Source organism: Zerene cesonia, chromosome 25, assembly GCF_012273895.1.
Source record: "Zerene cesonia ecotype Mississippi chromosome 25, Zerene_cesonia_1.1, whole genome shotgun sequence".
In the NCBI taxonomy this organism is placed as follows: domain Eukaryota; kingdom Metazoa; phylum Arthropoda; class Insecta; order Lepidoptera; family Pieridae; genus Zerene; species Zerene cesonia.
In genome coordinates this window covers 4,435,326-4,453,416 of record NC_052126.1, presented here as the reverse complement: position 1 = coordinate 4,453,416, position 18,091 = coordinate 4,435,326, and the positions used below count along the sequence as shown (strand labels likewise).

Genomic DNA, 18,091 nt, shown 5'->3' with positions numbered 1-18,091 from the left:
ACGGAGCCTGACTGTTTGTTTACTTCCCCGGGCGAATAGTGTGAAGTTTCATATATTTATAATTAACTAGCCACAGCCTGTGTCTCTAAGTCTACTTAATCTTTAAAACGAAGCAACGAATTTTGATGGGTTTTTTTATAGATAGAGTAATTCAAGGGGAACGTTTATAAGTATAACTAGCTTTCCGCGCGCGGCTTCGCTCGTGTGGAATTCAGTTATATCGCGTGATAAGGTAAGGAATAGAATAGAAATATAATCATACATGATTTTACGTTTGACAATAAGGTACTTCTATATAAACTTTCATCCCCTATTTCGATCCCTTCTACCCTTTTCTTCGAGATAATATATGTCCTTTCCTAAGTTCAGTTCTACCAAATTTCATCAAAATCAGTTCAGTGTTTTAAGCGTGAAAGCGGAACAGACAGATAGATTCACTTTCGCATTTACAATCTTAGTAGGATTAGTAGGATAAGATTAGATGGAATAACATCTATTAAAGTATTGAGTAGTTTAATAATCGCGTGCAAAGCCGTGGGGCAAAAGCTATTGATATAATAAATATAATATAACAAACAACTGCAATGCTTTGTATAACATTTCATGCATGGATCGAAAAAGTTTTATCTACAGACTATACAGTCTACAATAATATACAATGCCTACCTGAAAATAACAAATTGCCAGTAACATAATATCATGTAATATATATTTAGGTTTTAATTAGTGAAGGGTTAACAGGGCATTGGCACATAAAACCCGATCCCAGAGGTGTCATCTGTCGGGTGTAAAATGAATTCACTTTACAACTGTTTATAAAATTAATTCAGATTTTTTGTCATATTCTCGGGGGTCATATCAAGAGTTATAACGAGTAGTAGAAGAGTAACACTAATAATACAAATGTGACAGTAGGTTTGGATGTTTGTCCGTCAATCACGCTGAATCTACCGAACGGATTTTGATGAAATTTGGTATACAGACAGGGTATATTTATTAACGCAAATAAGATATTTTATATTATATACATAATTTCTCTCATACCATGCAAACCAGAAGAAAATCAACGCCCGAATACAGTATAAATTTCTTATCAACCAGTCAATTAACCACTAAAATAATAAACTACGACCGAGGAAAATGTACTCCAAATATTTGGAAGATCGCAAAATAATATAGCATTAATAACGTCCAAGCCTTGTAATAAGTATTGGAGCCCTCTCAAATATTTTAGTCACGAACTTCGAGCAAGGTAATATCAAGCGAACAATGTTGACGGATCAAATTGAATATTTTCACAGTATTCGAGATATTTCAACGCTATTGAAAGCAAAGGATTTGCATACGTTGTTTGGTCTAAAAACAATGTCATCATCATCATAATCATTGCATCATCATCATCAACAGCTTATATATGTTATCACTGCTGGGGTACAGGCCGTAAGTGAGAGTTCAGGCCATAATACGTGTGGGGGCACGCGTCGGCACGCATTGAGACCAGCTCGCAGCGGGGATGTACCACACCCCCACAGATGACCGGTGTAGTAGATGTAGATAGAAGCATGCTACTGAGTTTAGGTACGGTGAGTGGGGGAGCCGGAGGCCCGTTTACTTCTCCTCACCGTTCCCAGTCTCCATCATGCTTTCCTCATCCCTTTCCTCTTAAAAGCGGGTAGCTCAATCCCCGATGCACTACCTCTACCGTACCACACCCCCACAGAAAACCGGCGTGAAATAGTGGCATGCCACTGTGTTTCGTACGGTGAGTGGGGGAGCCGGAGGCCCGTTTCCTTTTCCTCACCCGTCCTAGCCCATTCCTTCTTTCCAGTCGTTAATCCTTTCCTTTTCCCTTACCCCATAAAAGCGGGCGGCGCATTCACAGAGGTACTACCTTTGCGAATGTTTATGGGCGGTGGTGATCGCTTACCATCAGGCGAACCACCAGCTCAGCTGCCCGCTATGACATAAAAAAAAATAAAAAAAAAACCCTCTGCGAATGTTCATGGGCGGTGGTGATCATATTTGTAATCTTGGGTAGTCATCACTTACCATTAGGCAAACCATCAGCTCAATTATCCACTTATGAATTTATTTACAAAATAAACTTTTTTAATTATTTTAAACTAATAATCACGCTTTAGAAGCAATTATATTATTGTCTCGCTTACTCTTATATGGAGCAAACGTAACGAAAATAAAGCCTGGTGATCCTTATCATCATATTAAGGTAAACTCATAAAATTATTGTTTAGTTACCTATTCTTGATAGGTGTATAAAGATAGAATTTAATGTGTCAATTTAATATGGGTCAAATGGAGTCGGTTGCATACAAACATACAGATAAACCTAATATAAAAGCATATACAAAATTCCTTAACATTGTGACAGTGCCCTTATCCGCGACAGAATATGATGTTAATGGCGCAAACTAGCAATTTACATGCATGAAGTGTTTATAATCATGACCGTTTTTCGGTGAAATAGAAATATGATTATTTAATACTGCGCTGGATTTTACTCAGTTCTTTGATTAATGGAAGTTCATAAAACCCTTTCTTCTTCTTTTACTATATTAACAACTCCTGAAACCACTGTGGACGGATCCTGCCAATGTGTTATTATAAACCAATGATCAAAGACTCTCTATTGTAGTTTTGGTCAGTTCTTGTATTAAGTTGTGCTTAGGAAAATGAAGGATGAGATGATTTACTTTTTATTTACTTTCTAGTTGCGCCTCACGGTTTCACCCGCGTAAGTGTGTATCCCGTAGGAATATCGGGATAAAAAGTTGCCTATGTATTATTCTAGTTGTCCAGCTACCTGCGTACAAAATTTCATTGCAATCGGTTCAGTAGTTTTTGCGTGAAAGAGTAACAAACATACACATACACATACATTCATCCTCAGTTTCCATATGAGACTTATAAGTCCTATGCTACTAGGAAAGGACTTATAAAAATCTAATATAGCAACTAGCGCTGAAAAAAAATTTGAAATATGAGACCATCCTTTAAAGTTTCTGGTCAAAGGTAATCATCATCATCATCAGCCCATATTTGTTCCTATTGCAGAGATGAGATATGATGAGCATAGTGACTAATGAGCGAATTAAATTACGTTGTTATGTGGTATTATGGAATTAGCAAAAGTGGGAATATCATTAATATCTCTTGACTTTGATTGATGTACAGTTATGATGTAATATACAACGCGCGACCAGATTTTGCGACTAGAATAATGTATACTAGCTGTGATCCGCGGTCGAAACCGCGTAAGTCCGTATCCCGTAGGAATATCGGTATAAAAAGTGTCTAACTAAAACTAAATAAAAACTATCTACGAAGCAAAATAGTATTATTATTCACCAATAGATGTCAGGAAAAAAAACACGAATATGACATTTTCTAAAAAAAATTCCTAGATCGATTTATCGCCCCCGAAACCCCCTATATACTAAATTTCATGTATATATATATATAACTTGTTTATATGCAACTCTAAAATATATTTTTTTTATTTTAAAATTGCTCGTTTAAAGGTATAAGATAAAAGTATCTAATGTTATAACGAAAGTTTTTTGATGACTTATTTGTTATTAGACGGTCGTCCCGGCCCCGCCCGAATCAAGATTCCTGTTTTAACCCAAGGCATTTAATCGGGATAAAAAATATCCTGTCACTAAAGTCAGCTCATACCCTGTCTGTATACCAAATTTCATCAAAATCCGTTCCGTGTTTTAAGCCTAATTGACGTACGAACATCCAACAAACAAATTTCACATTTATAATATTATTTCTTTATATCATAGCGGGCAACTGAGCTAGTGGTTTGCCTGGTGGTAAGCGATCACCACCGCTCATGAACATTCGCAATTCGCCTTACTTTTTTTATTACTACCATACCATTTCGTTCACAACATCCAATTTCCAAAATATATCACTTGAAAATAAGCACACACAAATAATTAAATTTTCACTTAACTAGAACATAGCAAATTAGAACACTAGATTCAAATTCAGTGATCTTATCCCAGAGAAATCTCTTAAAACCTCTTATTGTTCATTCCTTTGTGTTTCGTTCAACGCAGTACGATCTTCTTAAGGGGACATGCGCTCAAAGCACCTTAAAGTATAATATCTTATTTACAACAGTAAAAAACCGCAGCAAAATGTTTGTTATGCTTCAGTATATATGATTATTTAATAGTATGTTGAAACATAATACTACAAATTTAATACGATACAAAAATTCACAAAGATCCGGTATCTTTATGAATATTTCTTTACATTTTTAAAAAGCACGCTTATAATATGAGCAATATTTTTTTTTTTTTTTTGTTAAATTATCCTTCAAGCAACATAGCAGCTAAATAGTGTTTTTAATTTTTATACAATCAATCAATTGCAAATGGATCCCCTATTCTAATTTCTTAACATAATACGCATACGCATAGTACGCGTGTGTGCGTGCGGCCCTGTGTACCGCACGAGCCAGGCGAGACCGTTGATTGGACAACGTGATTTGATTATACATGTGTGCGTGAGTCGTTCGAGCTCCTGTAGTCGCCTTAATGCAATTTACATAAGTGTTATATCGTAATACCTCGGCAATCTTCGCTAATCTCCGAATAATCTCGCGGAATATTAATGGGGCTCGTATTTAAGCTTAACAAGACGTTACAAAGTAAGCTGCGTGGTGTATGGGCAGGTGCTGATGGAACTTTTTCTTTTAATGACTATTGTGGGATAATAGGTCAATCGGATTGATAGTTCTGGTAAATTGTGAGGACGGGTTTAGGTTAGTACAGTTTTTTATGTCATAGCGAGCAACTGAACTGGTGGTTCGCCTGATGGTAAGCGATCACCACCGCCCATGAACATTAGCAGTGTTAGTTAGTGCCTCTACAAATGCGTTACCCACTTTTAAAAGGTAAAGTATAAGGAAAGGATTGATGACTGAAAAGAAGGACTGGACTGGGAAAGGAAAAGGAAACGGGCCACTGGCTCTCCCACTTACAATACAGAACTTTTCACAACATTAATTTTAAATGTTTTGTGTTTTCATTGATTGTGAAATTTCCCTAATTCATCATAAATATTCATTTTGAAATTATTCTATTTTACCGTTAATCGTAAATATTTTTTTCCATATATACCTTCCGAATAAACTACGATAAATCATCCACAATACCCTGTTTTTTTCAAGACGCTTCACAAATATTTGTCATAAAAATTCGGACGATGAATAGCCGGCTTTATTCCCAAATACGCAATTACAAATTTGAGCGGCTGTATCAAATATTAATTTGTCAGAACAGACTATGCTAATAATGTAAAGAGGTATTTTTCGTTTGGAAGTAAGGAACCAATTGTGATAATTATTTAATTGAGAGTTTAGTTAAAATTCACTGTTTACTTTCATCCTTTCTTTGATAATGTTTTAATTAACTCCTTATTTTAAATACAGACCTTTTATTGTCACAAATTGTATATTTTATGTTTACGGAGTTTTATATTTAATTTTTTCAACCGACATCACAAAATGAAGGAGGTTCTCGATACGATTGTTTTGACATGATCCTTTTTGTGTTTGATAGGGAATTGCAATCTATTCAGTAGTTTTTGCATGAAAGAGCAACAAACACACACACATCCTTAAAAACTTTCGCATTTATAATATTAGTAGGAGTAGGATTCAAGAGCCTTAGTACTTTATCTATTAGTACAAAAACACACACTCGGTCCTGAGATTAGCAAATTCAAACAAACGTGCAATCAGCTTTTTATCATTAATATAGATTCAATTAACATTTAATTTCACAAATTCCTACGGATTCGTCGCTAAAGCAATAAGCAGGACAAATGTGCGAATTAATACAACTTTATTGCTCCCATTGTAAGAGGATTTATATAATTAATTAAAGTCTGAATTGTGCTGTTATTGATTTGTAATCGACGCACCCTAAAACGAGTTAGCTTCTCAATAAATAATGGTATATGGTAAATGGCAAAACTGTGAAATGATTAAAAAGTGCTTCTACAATTATAGTAATTGACTAAGTAAATGTTTGTGTTTGAGTTTGATAACTTCGTATGTTTTCTACTAATTGACGTGATACTTTTTATGTTAGTACGGGATACTGATATACGCGGGTGAAACCGCGGGGAGCAGCTAGTACTTTTATAATAACATATATGCAACTTTTTATTCGATATTCGTACGGGATACTGACTTACGCGGGTGAAACCGCGGGCAGCAGCTAGTGCTTTTATAAGCTAATATAAAATAAACTGTGAAAAACAAAAGAATGAAAATTATTTTGTTTGTAATCAGTTCACCTGCAATACCAGTGTATCTAAGAAGGAGTTCTGCCCTCTAAATAAATGATTAAAAAAAAGAAGGAGTTCTATATACTTATTATTCTGTGACGTCAGTAAGGGTTAAAAAATACAGCGCTATTACTAAATCGACGTTTTTAAAAGCTTAAGTGTGCATCTTGGGTTATATATTTAAAAATGTTGATATTAACAGATGAAAAAATTATAAAATCGAAGGAATAGTATTTAATCTAAACATCGTCTTACGGATTATAAAATATTCTGAAAGCCCTGGTAAGTCTATGCAAGAGACAATCGTTTGTCAAAGCAAGATTGACCCAATGCGAAAACTTCAAACATTCAACGAAAACTGCTGAATATCACAAAAGATTAGCATAAAAGCCCCCGTGAAACTACTCTCCATTGATGAAACGATCGAAAATGCCTAGTCACCGCCTCAATAGGTTTTTGATAACTGTCTATTCAGTGGCGTATAATAGAAATCAAGTCCTAATGCATTGTTGGCCCACTTCGTAATAATGACGATTCTATGAAAGCGGTGCATGTGCGATTTATCTATTGTATTTTAGAGAATGTAGGTTATATTAGATTCTAGAAGCTTTCGGCACGCGGCTGCGCCCGTGAAAAAGAAATTAAGATTTTATATCACATTTTTAATACAGCACCATCTATCGGAATAAAAATTTCGGAGTGAGGAACGGAGTTTTACGTGTAGTCAGTTGATATATATTAAATGAAAAACAAGTAAATGACATCGTGAAACTAGTAATATTATCATTTTCATCGTTGCTAGACCGTTCTTGGATGGTCACATTAAACAGCGCCCGAATTTGAATAAAAATATAATTATTTTTACAAACAACTAAAGCTAAAAAAAGGTGTGTGTGTGTGATTCACACACGATAGAAGTGAAACTTCAGTAAATCGACAAAAGAATGAGATGAATATATATAAAATATAAAATAGTATGTATATTTCTGTCTTATTCTTTGCCGGCTTCATTCTACACATTTTTGTATTTGTGTCTCTTACCTGTAATTTTTTACCGTTGCATCAGGTATGAAATCAAAACCATTCTAAAGAAGTTTCACTTCAATATAAATAAATTTCATATAACTACTTACATGAGAGTACACGGTTTTTTAACCGTAGTGTTAAAAAATATCTATAGAAATATAGTAGCGAACGACAAATGTAATCTTTTAATATTCTTCGAAACACAGTGTCATTTATAAAAGCTTCGGAACAAACGCGCCATCTTCCCTACCCAGTGAATTTATTCAGCTGTTGATAGGATTTTCAAAGTTGCCTTACGATGTTCTGTGGAAATGGGAAAAGGATGAGCTGCCGGGGAAATCAGCAATATACGAATAACGAAATGGTTAGCACAAGCAGATCTTCTTAGTAAGAATTGAGAATTTCAATTTCTGAACTGCTGGAATCATTACTAATATTATAAATGTGTGTTCTTGTGTGTGTCATCATCACGTAACGTGAAGCGAAGTGAAGATTTAATTTACGCTGTAAGACATAAGTGTATGTTATAATCTTACTTCTTACTAATATTATAAATGCGAAAGTTTGTAAGGATGTGTGTGTGTGTTTGTTGCTCTTTCACGCAAGAACTACTGAACCGATTGCAGTGAATTTCGGTATGTAGACAGCTGGATAAGTGGAATAACATATAGGTAACTATTTATCCCGATATTTTTACGGGATACGAACTTACGCAGGTGAAACTGCGAGGCGCAGCTAGTAATTGCCTAAACATACTTGATAGTTACCGAAATTTCAGCGGTAGTAACAGTTTAAGTGTGGTTAGGATTTTTATCCAAGTAATAATTAGTTATTAAAATAGATTTTGCCACCAATGCAAACCTTAAGGATTAAGGCCTGTATTCTTATATAAATCCTGAGTCCCAGCTAAAAGTTTATGAATGGCTATTGACAAATAAACCATTGACTATTGATTTTCTTAAATCCTAAAATCGGAACCAAAATAAATCTTCTCCACAAAGAAGGTTACCGGAGAATATTTTCCAATCTAACACAAAAATGTTCATGTTGTTTATTATATTTTTATATTATTATGACATAATGAATCAGATAAAATATATAACACGTATACTGCACATATCATATATACATAGAAATTCGTATTTCGTATTCCAGAAATAAGTTAAGTGGGGAAATCTTGCATAGATACCCACGGCCTCCGGAGACAAAGCCGTGGGTTATGTCGGATTCCTACCGACCAAAACCCCACTGTGTTCCGTCGAGCCACTTAAGTGAAGGGGCCACGGGAGTTGGTTAAAATTCGTCCGTGACCCCTTCGGCTTCAAAGACGAGCCTAATAGTGGGCTAGAGCGTGCCATCTAGTGGACGGAGTACGTGCTGCGGCACGGAGGGGCGAAGCACCGAAGACTCATAAGACTACTGGCAATGTTAACCGTCATTGTAATAACATCATTAATATTTGTGTACCTAGTTATAAATAGAGTAATATTAAGGTATTTTTATGTAGCCTAGCTGAAGGAGATATTACATGATATAAAGTGTTGATGATAAAAGAAATTGACTATAACTGTAATGTTTTCAACCGCAGTCCTAAATACGAATTTATTTAATCCTGGCGATCCTAATTAGAATAACATGAAAATAATTGTATCATGTGTCCATAACATTATTATATTGTCACCGATGCTAGATAAGTGGTTTAACGATTTGACCTAAAACTGTCCGCTTAAAATGGGTCAATCGTTTCTAAAGAAGTCGTTTACATACAAACATACAGGTGAAGCTAATAAAAGCGTGTTAATAAAGTCATTTATTTCATGATTGTAAAAATAAATAGCACACAAATCGTAGCATCACTCAGCGCCCTGTCCCACGACGCATTGCTGACGTCACTGCTCACCAACCGACGCAGCATTTTGCCAGTGGGCCGTGGGTCGCCACCGGGGCAATTGGGATACATCATGTTGCGGTCACAGTCCTGGAAAATATAACGTATTAATTTAAAAAAAACGGTTATGTGCCAGACGGACTCGCGACACGTGTACCTATTAAATTACTGACTAATTCTGTACAAATAAACTAAAGAGCAAGTGAAAGCATTGGTGTAACACCAACTCGTGTGTATTTATTTTGGAAATATATTACATGTTTAACTCTTGCATACTGGATAAACGCCGAGGCAATATTGTCATTTGAATAATACCGCTACGATCATCGATTACAAAGAAAAGAATTAGCAAGAAAATAGTTCCTGATTTGTATTTGAACTTGGGACGCCGCTTTTTTTCCTTGACGTCCACTCGCTAGGTCCTAGGTGAATACCTAGAACGACCTTCAAATAGTCAGAAATTTCATGGAACCACATGAGAAGCACCAGCCTTTAAAAAAGAGTCATAATAACATCTGTTCGCCCAATAAAGTTAGGAGGTACTAAACGCAAAAAAAATACAGTCGAATGGACGACCTACATTTTTTGAACTCGGTTGATTATCTGTCTACACACAAGAGCTTTGACTCGGCAATCGCGCCTCTCGACGAGACTCTCCCAATTAACGCACTATAATCCGTTCGCATTTATCACTTATTGCCAACAAACTGATGAACTGAAATTATCATCACCCATACATGTTCCCCTGCTGGAACACAGGCTTTCTCCGTAGAAACCTCCGTAGGTTTCCTTCAATCCTGGTTGGAATATTAGCGTTTAATAAAGCGGCGCGCCCACCCACCTGCCATCTATCAAATCTGTTTTATAAAATTACCTGATACACGCCCCCTTCAGACACAATGACCGAGAACTTCTGCAATGTCACCGCTTGGTTGTGAGTGCAACTGGTTGGTAGGTCGAACAGCGCCTCCAGCGTGCAACGTCTGAATCTGGCCCTGGTACTGGAAATAAACAAAGCGAAGAAACGTAGTGTTATCTCTCTCTTTTAGCTTTTTTGGGGCAAGTGAAAATATTGTCACTACAAAGAAAATGAGCGCGTCTATTCCTATGTATATATGTATATGTATATGCTTAGATCTTTAAAACTACGTAGCGGATTTTGATGTTTTTTATATTTAGTGATTCAAGAGGAAGGTTTATATGTATAATCCTACTAATATTATTATTATTGTTAATAGCTAGTATTAATAAAAATTTAGTTAATACGATATACGCATGATGTGTGCTATTACGAATAGAAAAAAATATCAGAAATATTATATAGCGTTAGTTATCGATTTAAAATTTCCTATAAATCATTACCATGATATAATTTAGGTTGCATACAACAATCAATTATTGTAATTGGGAACGTGGAACGATTAAAAAAAGGATTATTAGTATACTAGCTTTTGCCCGCGGCTTCGCACGCGTATAATATTCGGAGTAGTTTAATAGATATTACTAGCCCCGCGGTTTCACCCGCGAAAGTCAGTATCCCGTTAGAATATCAGGATAAAAAGTTGCCTATATGTTATTCCAGTTGTACAGCTGTCTAGGTACCAAATTTCATTGTAAACGGTTCAGTAGTTTTTGCGTGAGAGAGCAACAAAGTCACACACATCCTTACAAACTTTTGACGCATTTATAATATTAGTAGGAAGTAGGATAGTAGGATTAGTTAGTAGGATTAGTGTGATTGCAGAATATATCCCGAAGCGTATCTTTCATTTATAAAATTTTTAGTGCAGTGGATTAGACACTTGAAACTCGCTTTTTGCTCATGATAAAATTATTCATATGCATTCTATAAGCTCTTGATCCTATGCAATGATTAATAACTCCTGCGTAGTTGGCTTGCTTCCATGGAGATTAGCTTGGAAGATTTATTAACGTGTTAAATGTTATAAGAGGAAAGTTAGGTATTTCTAATTGGACTTATATGGTCAGGGTGGTAATCGTTACTGATACTATAAATACAAAAGGTTGTTTCTTTGATTTTCCTTCTGTTAGCAACTTATGATATCATTTATGTGTTTGGAGATAGTAAAGAGGCTATAGAGTAGCATAGACTACTTTGTGCATTTGAATATTCTGAAATTTATAAATTCCGAGAGATGGCGCTGTAATAAAAATGTGACTTGTATGATAAGTGTAAGCTTTGACCATGTGAGCGAATCTTTGGGCAATATTTGATTTAAGTATAGTAACATATAAGTATATTATATATTCACAACTAAAGATTGGATTGCATCGGACAAAGAAAGGATAAAATAAATGCTTGACAGTTACAATAATGATGCAAAATAAGGTTTCAATAGTGCATTACAGATTTTTAATTAAAGATTTAACAAACTTATTGTAAAACTAAAAGAAAAATTGTACGCATAGTTGATATGCAATCAAATTTATAATTACATTTAAGCTATCTTTTATTATATACCAGCTGACCCGGCAAACTCTGTTCCACACTATCATTTAGGGGTATGATAAATAGATGTTGCCAGATTCTCATACCTACGCGATACTACGATATGCACACAAAATTTCATGAGAATCGGTCCAGTCGTTTCGGAAGTGTATGGTAACTAGCATTGTGACATGAGAATATCATATAAAAACAGATTTACAGACAGATGGACAAAATCTTAGTATTAGCACAGATAAGATAATAATATTAGGGTCCCGTTTTAAGTTTGGTTACGGAACCATGAAATCCGAGAACACTCATTTAATTATGTGACAAATAACCATCTTGTGTTTTAATTTGAACGTAAATTTTGCAGCGAGCTAATTAACTAATGAATAAATAAATCCAAATATGGGTAAATGTTAAAATATGTTATGACGATACAGAAGTGCTTCTATAAGAAGTCTAATGGGATAAATAAATGTTTGAGTTTGGATTTAACAGTGTCGATAATATTTGACAACAACAAAAAAATAGTACAACGAAAACCATTGGAAAAGGAAGGGAATATAACAAAGGAAGTGGAAGGTGTGAGCTTTTATGGATACAAAAGATTTTTCTCGATTTCCGGCGTTAGTACATGCCCTGCGGAAAAAAAGACAAAGGTCATGGTTCGTTAAAAGAGATTTCGCACCTGCAACATTTTTGCGTAAATTCAAAATTTTTGTGAAAAATTAAAATACTCAAGTTTTTGTTTTTGTTACATGTTTGACTCGTACTACCGAGATTACCGTGACGTCTTAAAGCAGTACTAAATCAGTGTGGGTACGTGATAGCGCTAAGCGACATATAAAGCTCTTTCTTTTTCCCATATTGGAATAAGCATTTTAAGGCGTCACGGCAGGCTCCCGGAGTCAGGCTTTCATTTGCTTCGTCTGCACCAAGTGCATCGCCTATTTTTCTGCTGAAGTGAAGTTCTATTGTAATTATGTGACAGGGTAGATACAAGATGTTATAATTAACGTCACACACTACGGTGGGTATTGGGTAATTTTTAATAAGAACACCTTGGACCAAAACTGGAGCATAATAAAGTACAGTAAATACACACCAGCACAGGTTAAAATGAACATCATAATGCGTCCACTCGTGAGTCGTATTCTTTTGTTCTTCGACGGATTTCTTGAACGCCTTGTAGCAAGCCTCCCAAGGGTCTTGAGTGCTATCAATACACTCCGATAACTCCTCGTAGCCTTGGGAAATGATAGATGGCTCATAAAGCTATAACGCTACGTGGATTTATCGCGATATATTGGGTGTTTTTCGTTTTGTGAAAGCGGGAAGTTCTGCCAATATCGATGGTTGTGTTTTGGAACAGAGATTAACACTTGAAGGTACCAGTTAATTGATTTTAAATTAAAAAGAAACCCTGTGTAATGGCAGCGGCTATCTTCCGTCATTTTTCATCAATGATAGCTAAGAACATTCCCGGATAATTCACCTTTCAACTAGTTTTAACATAAAACTAAACTGCCTTCAAATTGACAGAACTAGACTAAACTTCAATGGAAGAAACTAACTAGCAGTGAAAAAGTTTTAACAAAGACAAAAAAATACAGTCCAATTGATAAGCTCCTCCTTTTTTTCATCACAATCAGTTCGTAGAAATCAATTCACTAAAACAAAACTAATAACTCACACCCATACTTACGTACTCACAAATACATTTATTCATTTATACATTCAGCAACTAATTTTTAGTCTAAAGAAGTATAAATATATACTTATTCCGTATGCGTTGAACCCTATGCTACAGCAGTTGAAAAAAAAATTAATGTTGAATTTTCGAAACTTCTTACTTACGTAACAATAACCATTCATCGTCGCAAACATTATTGGCGACGTGTATATGGCCCTTAATGCTATCTTCGTTGAAGTGGCTCTCAGTGACGTCTTTGCAATCCACATTCCAATCTATCGCGCAGCTTATCAGATGCTTTATTGCTCTGGAATTCACAGAGTAACGAGATTATTATTAGCGAGTTCCTTCTCTGTAGACTCCTTCCGAACTCGTGGTAGATTATTCGAAAATTTATTTAATTCTATGCGACAATCTTAAGCGCTTCTGCAAGAAGTAGGATAGTCGAATATATAAATTTATATGCGTATTACATATATACGTAGGTATATATACAGGGAGATTTTTATTATTATTTTATTTTATTTCTGCTCAGATTCATTCTCTCAGAACTCAGAACATTGCTGCCCGCTTTTAAGGGGTAAGGGATACGGATATGATCAACGAAAGGAAAACGGGCCACCGAATCCCCCACTCACCATTCGAAGCCCAGTAGCCTAATATTTCACGGCAGCACGAACTGGCCCAATTCGTGCTGAAGCCTGCTTGTCTCCCACAATATTGAATTAAGTTAGATTTTTGTTTATATTTATAATTCGTAATTTTATAATATGACAATAAACTAATTGTCCCAATCTTTATTTCTTGAACAGTTTTAAAATAACTACACTACAATTATTGAATTATTGGAGCATTCGTTTTTCCATAGACATTGCATTTTCTCTTCTTTGATAATATTTATTTTATATTCCTTTACTGTAATTACAGTACGTTCTTCTTGGCTTTTGCAAGCTACATTAATTTAAAAACTACGTTCAATATTTAAATAAACATTATCATGGAGAGTGTATGTAAAATGCAGTATATTTTATATTGCCATCTATGTATACTAGAATAAGTTAAGAAGGCACCCTTAGTCTCTGTACCTAACGTAAAATTATTGAATATAAGTATTAAATACATCTAAATTCCGACTAATTACTTGTATAAGATTTACCATAAACAAACAGCATGTCTCTCGAATAGGTACGTAATGTTTTAACACGACAAAGAAATTAAGTCTAACGCATTAAAAACCTCTACGAGTCAATTAGAAGAACCGTCCTTCAATTATTATAGTAAAGTTCTAGAAGCGTCTCGAACGTAAATCCACATAAAAGTCAAGCTGTTTCGTTTGTTTAGTGCACTCGACCGTGCGAAAAGTCCCACGTTAGAACACTTTTAACGTTCTTTCCCGCGAAATTTATGACTTCTTAGTTGGAGATATTAGCGCCATGTGCTACTTGGATCGCCGGTCGATGTGATTTAGTCTTTAAGGTCAGTAAGTAGGGCATCAATTTAGGTGGGGACGTGATGTTTGCGGTAAAAAGAGTGCATCATGACTGCTACGTTCAATTGCGCAGTTCGAGTGATACTGATGGAAATTTTATATTTACGTATGTCATAATTTTATATTTATAAAAAACTAGCTGCGCCCCGCGACTTCACCCGCGTATGTCTGTATCCCGTTGACATATCAGGACAAAAAGTTGCCAGTGTTATTCCAGTAGTCTAGCTATCTACTTATCAAATTTCATTGCAATCGGTTTAGTAGTTTTCGCATTTATAATATTAGTAGGATACCCTTTTTAACAAAGCAATTGATGTTGTTGAAATATTTATCTTTTAACAAGGAAATTGTTTATTGCTAATCTATATGTGCAGGCGTAAGATTTTATCACGTTTAAGCCACAGAACCGATTTTTACGAATTTCAGATTGATAATATTCCAAGACCCAACCAAATACAGGCTCACTATTTTTAAACTACCCAATTTATGGGTGTGGTTTTCCGCGAGGCAAATTCATACAATAAATTTCATCCTAACTAATTTTAAAATGCGAGCGTTTCTTTTTTTCGCAGCAACGGAGCAATCTCAAGATTCGCCCCGATATAGGTTGCTTTTTTTATGTCATAGCGGGCAACTGAGCTGGTGTTTCGCCTGATGGTTAACGATCACCACCGCCCATGAACATTCGCAGAGGCTCAGACCTCTGAGAATGTGCTGTCCGCTTTTAAGGGATAAGGGATAAGGAAAGGATTGATGAATGGAAAAAAGGAATGGACTGGGAAGGGCTAGGAGAAGGAAATAGGCTGCTAGAGAATGACAAAGGCTACTTTTATGAACAGTGAAACATCACATACCCATAACATTTTACCTTACTAGGCGGTCGAAGCCATGCGGCAAGCTACTAGATTATATGTATAACTGCGTCCCGCGGATTCACCCGCGTAAATCCGTATCCCGTAGGAATATCAGGATAAAAAGTTGCCTATATGTTATTCTAGTTGTCCAGCTGTCTACGTACCAAATTTCATTGCAATCGGTTCAGTAGTTTTTGCGTGAAAGAGCAACAAACACACACACATCCTTACCAACTTTCTCATTTATGATATTATTTGGACTAGTAGGATTAGTAGGAAGTAGGAAAGATTGTTTTTACCAACCTACACCAATCACCGATCTTAGTCGGCACTGGCGGCGTCATTCTACTGGAATTATACATCATGGCCGCTTCTATTGTACAATTTAGCGCGTAATCTGAAAATTCGTCGCAATTTATATTCTTCGATATGGATTCCTTCATAGACGTTGTAACTGGCTCATATGCATCGCTTGAATATTTCGTTTTCAAATCTTCATAAAACGCTAGATCTGTAATTTGATTTAGATACATTTTTTATGTCACCGTCGGCAATGGAGCTGGTGGGTCGCCTGATGGTAAGCGCTACCAACGCCCATGAACATTTGGAGAGGCGTAAAATCGTTTGCAGACCTTACGTCTCTCCAAATGGATTGCCGACTTCAAATTAGAAAGGAATTGGGAAACGATTGATTAGAGGAATAATGGAAAGGAATGGGAAGGGTAAGGAAAGGGAAATGGGCCTCCGGCTCCCCCACTCACACTCAATAGATTCATAATAGTACTAGCTGTTTCCCTCGGCTATGTCCGCGCAGTCAAATGAAGCTTCCATGTTAATTATATTTTTACTGGTAAAGACTGTTAGTCTCTAGCTTCCTTGCTATATCCCGACTAATAAATCACATCACAGAATCGCTCCGTTGCGACGTAAAACAAAACAAACAAATATATATTAGTAAGGACTTTTAAAGCAGCGATATTTCGGATTTTTCAAGTAGGAAATAATCTAATCAGCATTGTGAAATGAATGTTATTTAATGAGCGTTGAGTGCTTCTGTTGAAAAATAATACGAAATGTTATATAAAGTACTCACAAACATTAAAAATATCAAAAATAATTAGCAATAAAAACAACATGTGGAGCATATTTCACGTATTTTCATTGTAAATTGTTCATTTTGGTATTAGTTTTCGCTATCCTCTTACGTGATCTGACATTTCATATAGATTATAGAAATAAGACGTTATACTTCGCAACAAGTTTTTAGCATTTAAAAATAATACGAATATTTTAATGAAATGGTTTTTTAATATACATGAGTCATTAGATCCATTTAATTTAAATCGAAATTAAAATAAAGCCTAAGCACAGATAACATAATGCTACTAAGTTAATCCTTATTTAATCAGCTATCTCGTCCCGTCTAAATCGTTCCAGCCATTCCAGAGATTAACCGAAGCAAACAGACACACACACAATTTGCAGATAGTTCGGTGGGTGGTAGACTTCCATGTGCATTTAATAAAAACATTTCAATTTTATTTAATGTATAGATTTGCTTTGCTTGCCTTTTCATTTGATTAAATTTTGATATGAATTTAAGAAGACCCTAGCTGCGCCCCGCGGTTTCACCCGCGTAAGTCTGTATCCCGTACGAATATCGGGATAAAAAGTAGCCTATGTGTTATTCCAGTTGTGCAGCTATCTACGTACCAAATTTCATTTCAATCGGTTCAGTAGTTTTTGCATGAAAGAGTAACAAACATACACACATCCTTACAAACTTTCGCATTTATAATATTAGTAGGATAGGATGCCTTTGTCCGTTGTTGGAGGGAAGGCCTCCAACAAGGGACATAAGGCATATTACAAGGGATATAAGACATAAGGCATATTTTATTTCACTGATCTATTTTGAGTAAGAATGTGTTCAGCATACTTAGACTAGCGGTCCGGCTGGCTTCGCCCGTACTTTATATATCTACAGGGTGTCCCGCCGGTGGTGGTGGAACTTATAGGTACATAGTTTTACTTACGGTGATAATTTAAAAAGACCCTGTATAACGTATAATATACGTAATAACATATTATGTTGTATAGCATTTAGGAATCACCTACTTTATTAGGATGGAAATTTTATTTGATATCAGTCCAGTAGTTCTTGGGTTTAGCGCGCTTAAACAGACAAACTCTTCATTTTTACACGCTTTTTATTAGCTTCACCTGTATGTTTGTATGTTTGTTTGTAACCGACTTCTTTGGGCGCGATTTTGACCCACTTTAGGCCAGATTTCGTTCAAACTTTGTAGATTTATTGAGGACCGATGACAATACACTAATTTGATAAAATTAATCC

At 35.6% G+C, this 18,091-nt stretch overlaps 1 protein-coding gene across 1 annotated transcript; it reads right to left on the bottom strand.

Moving 5' to 3' along the window:
• Nucleotides 1-8,700: 8,700 nt before the first annotated feature.
• On the bottom strand, nt 8,701-16,268 carry LOC119836605. Its single transcript, XM_038361986.1, has 6 exons — nt 16,039-16,268; nt 13,557-13,699; nt 12,805-12,946; nt 10,119-10,245; nt 9,257-9,334; nt 8,701-8,772 (listed from the first exon to the last, which is right to left on the bottom strand). Exons 1-6 carry the CDS (start codon nt 16,266-16,268, stop codon nt 8,701-8,703), a joined length of 792 nt encoding a protein of 263 aa, XP_038217914.1.
• Nucleotides 16,269-18,091: the final 1,823 nt, after the last annotated feature.

What these genes read in the sequence shown, in the direction of transcription:
- LOC119836605 (XM_038361986.1), bottom strand. Translation starts at nt 16,268, where the DNA reads ATGTATCTAAATCAAATTACAGATCTAGCGTTTTATGAAGATTTGAAA. An exon ending in AAGATCGGTGATTGGTGTAG is followed by an intron (nt 13,700 to 16,038) that starts GTTGGTAAAAAC and finishes TGTGAATTCCAG; the next exon opens with AGCAATAAAGCATCTGATAA. An exon ending in CTGAAGGGGGCGTGTATCAG is followed by an intron (nt 9,335 to 10,118) that starts GTAATTTTATAA and finishes TATATTTTCCAG; the next exon opens with GACTGTGACCGCAACATGAT.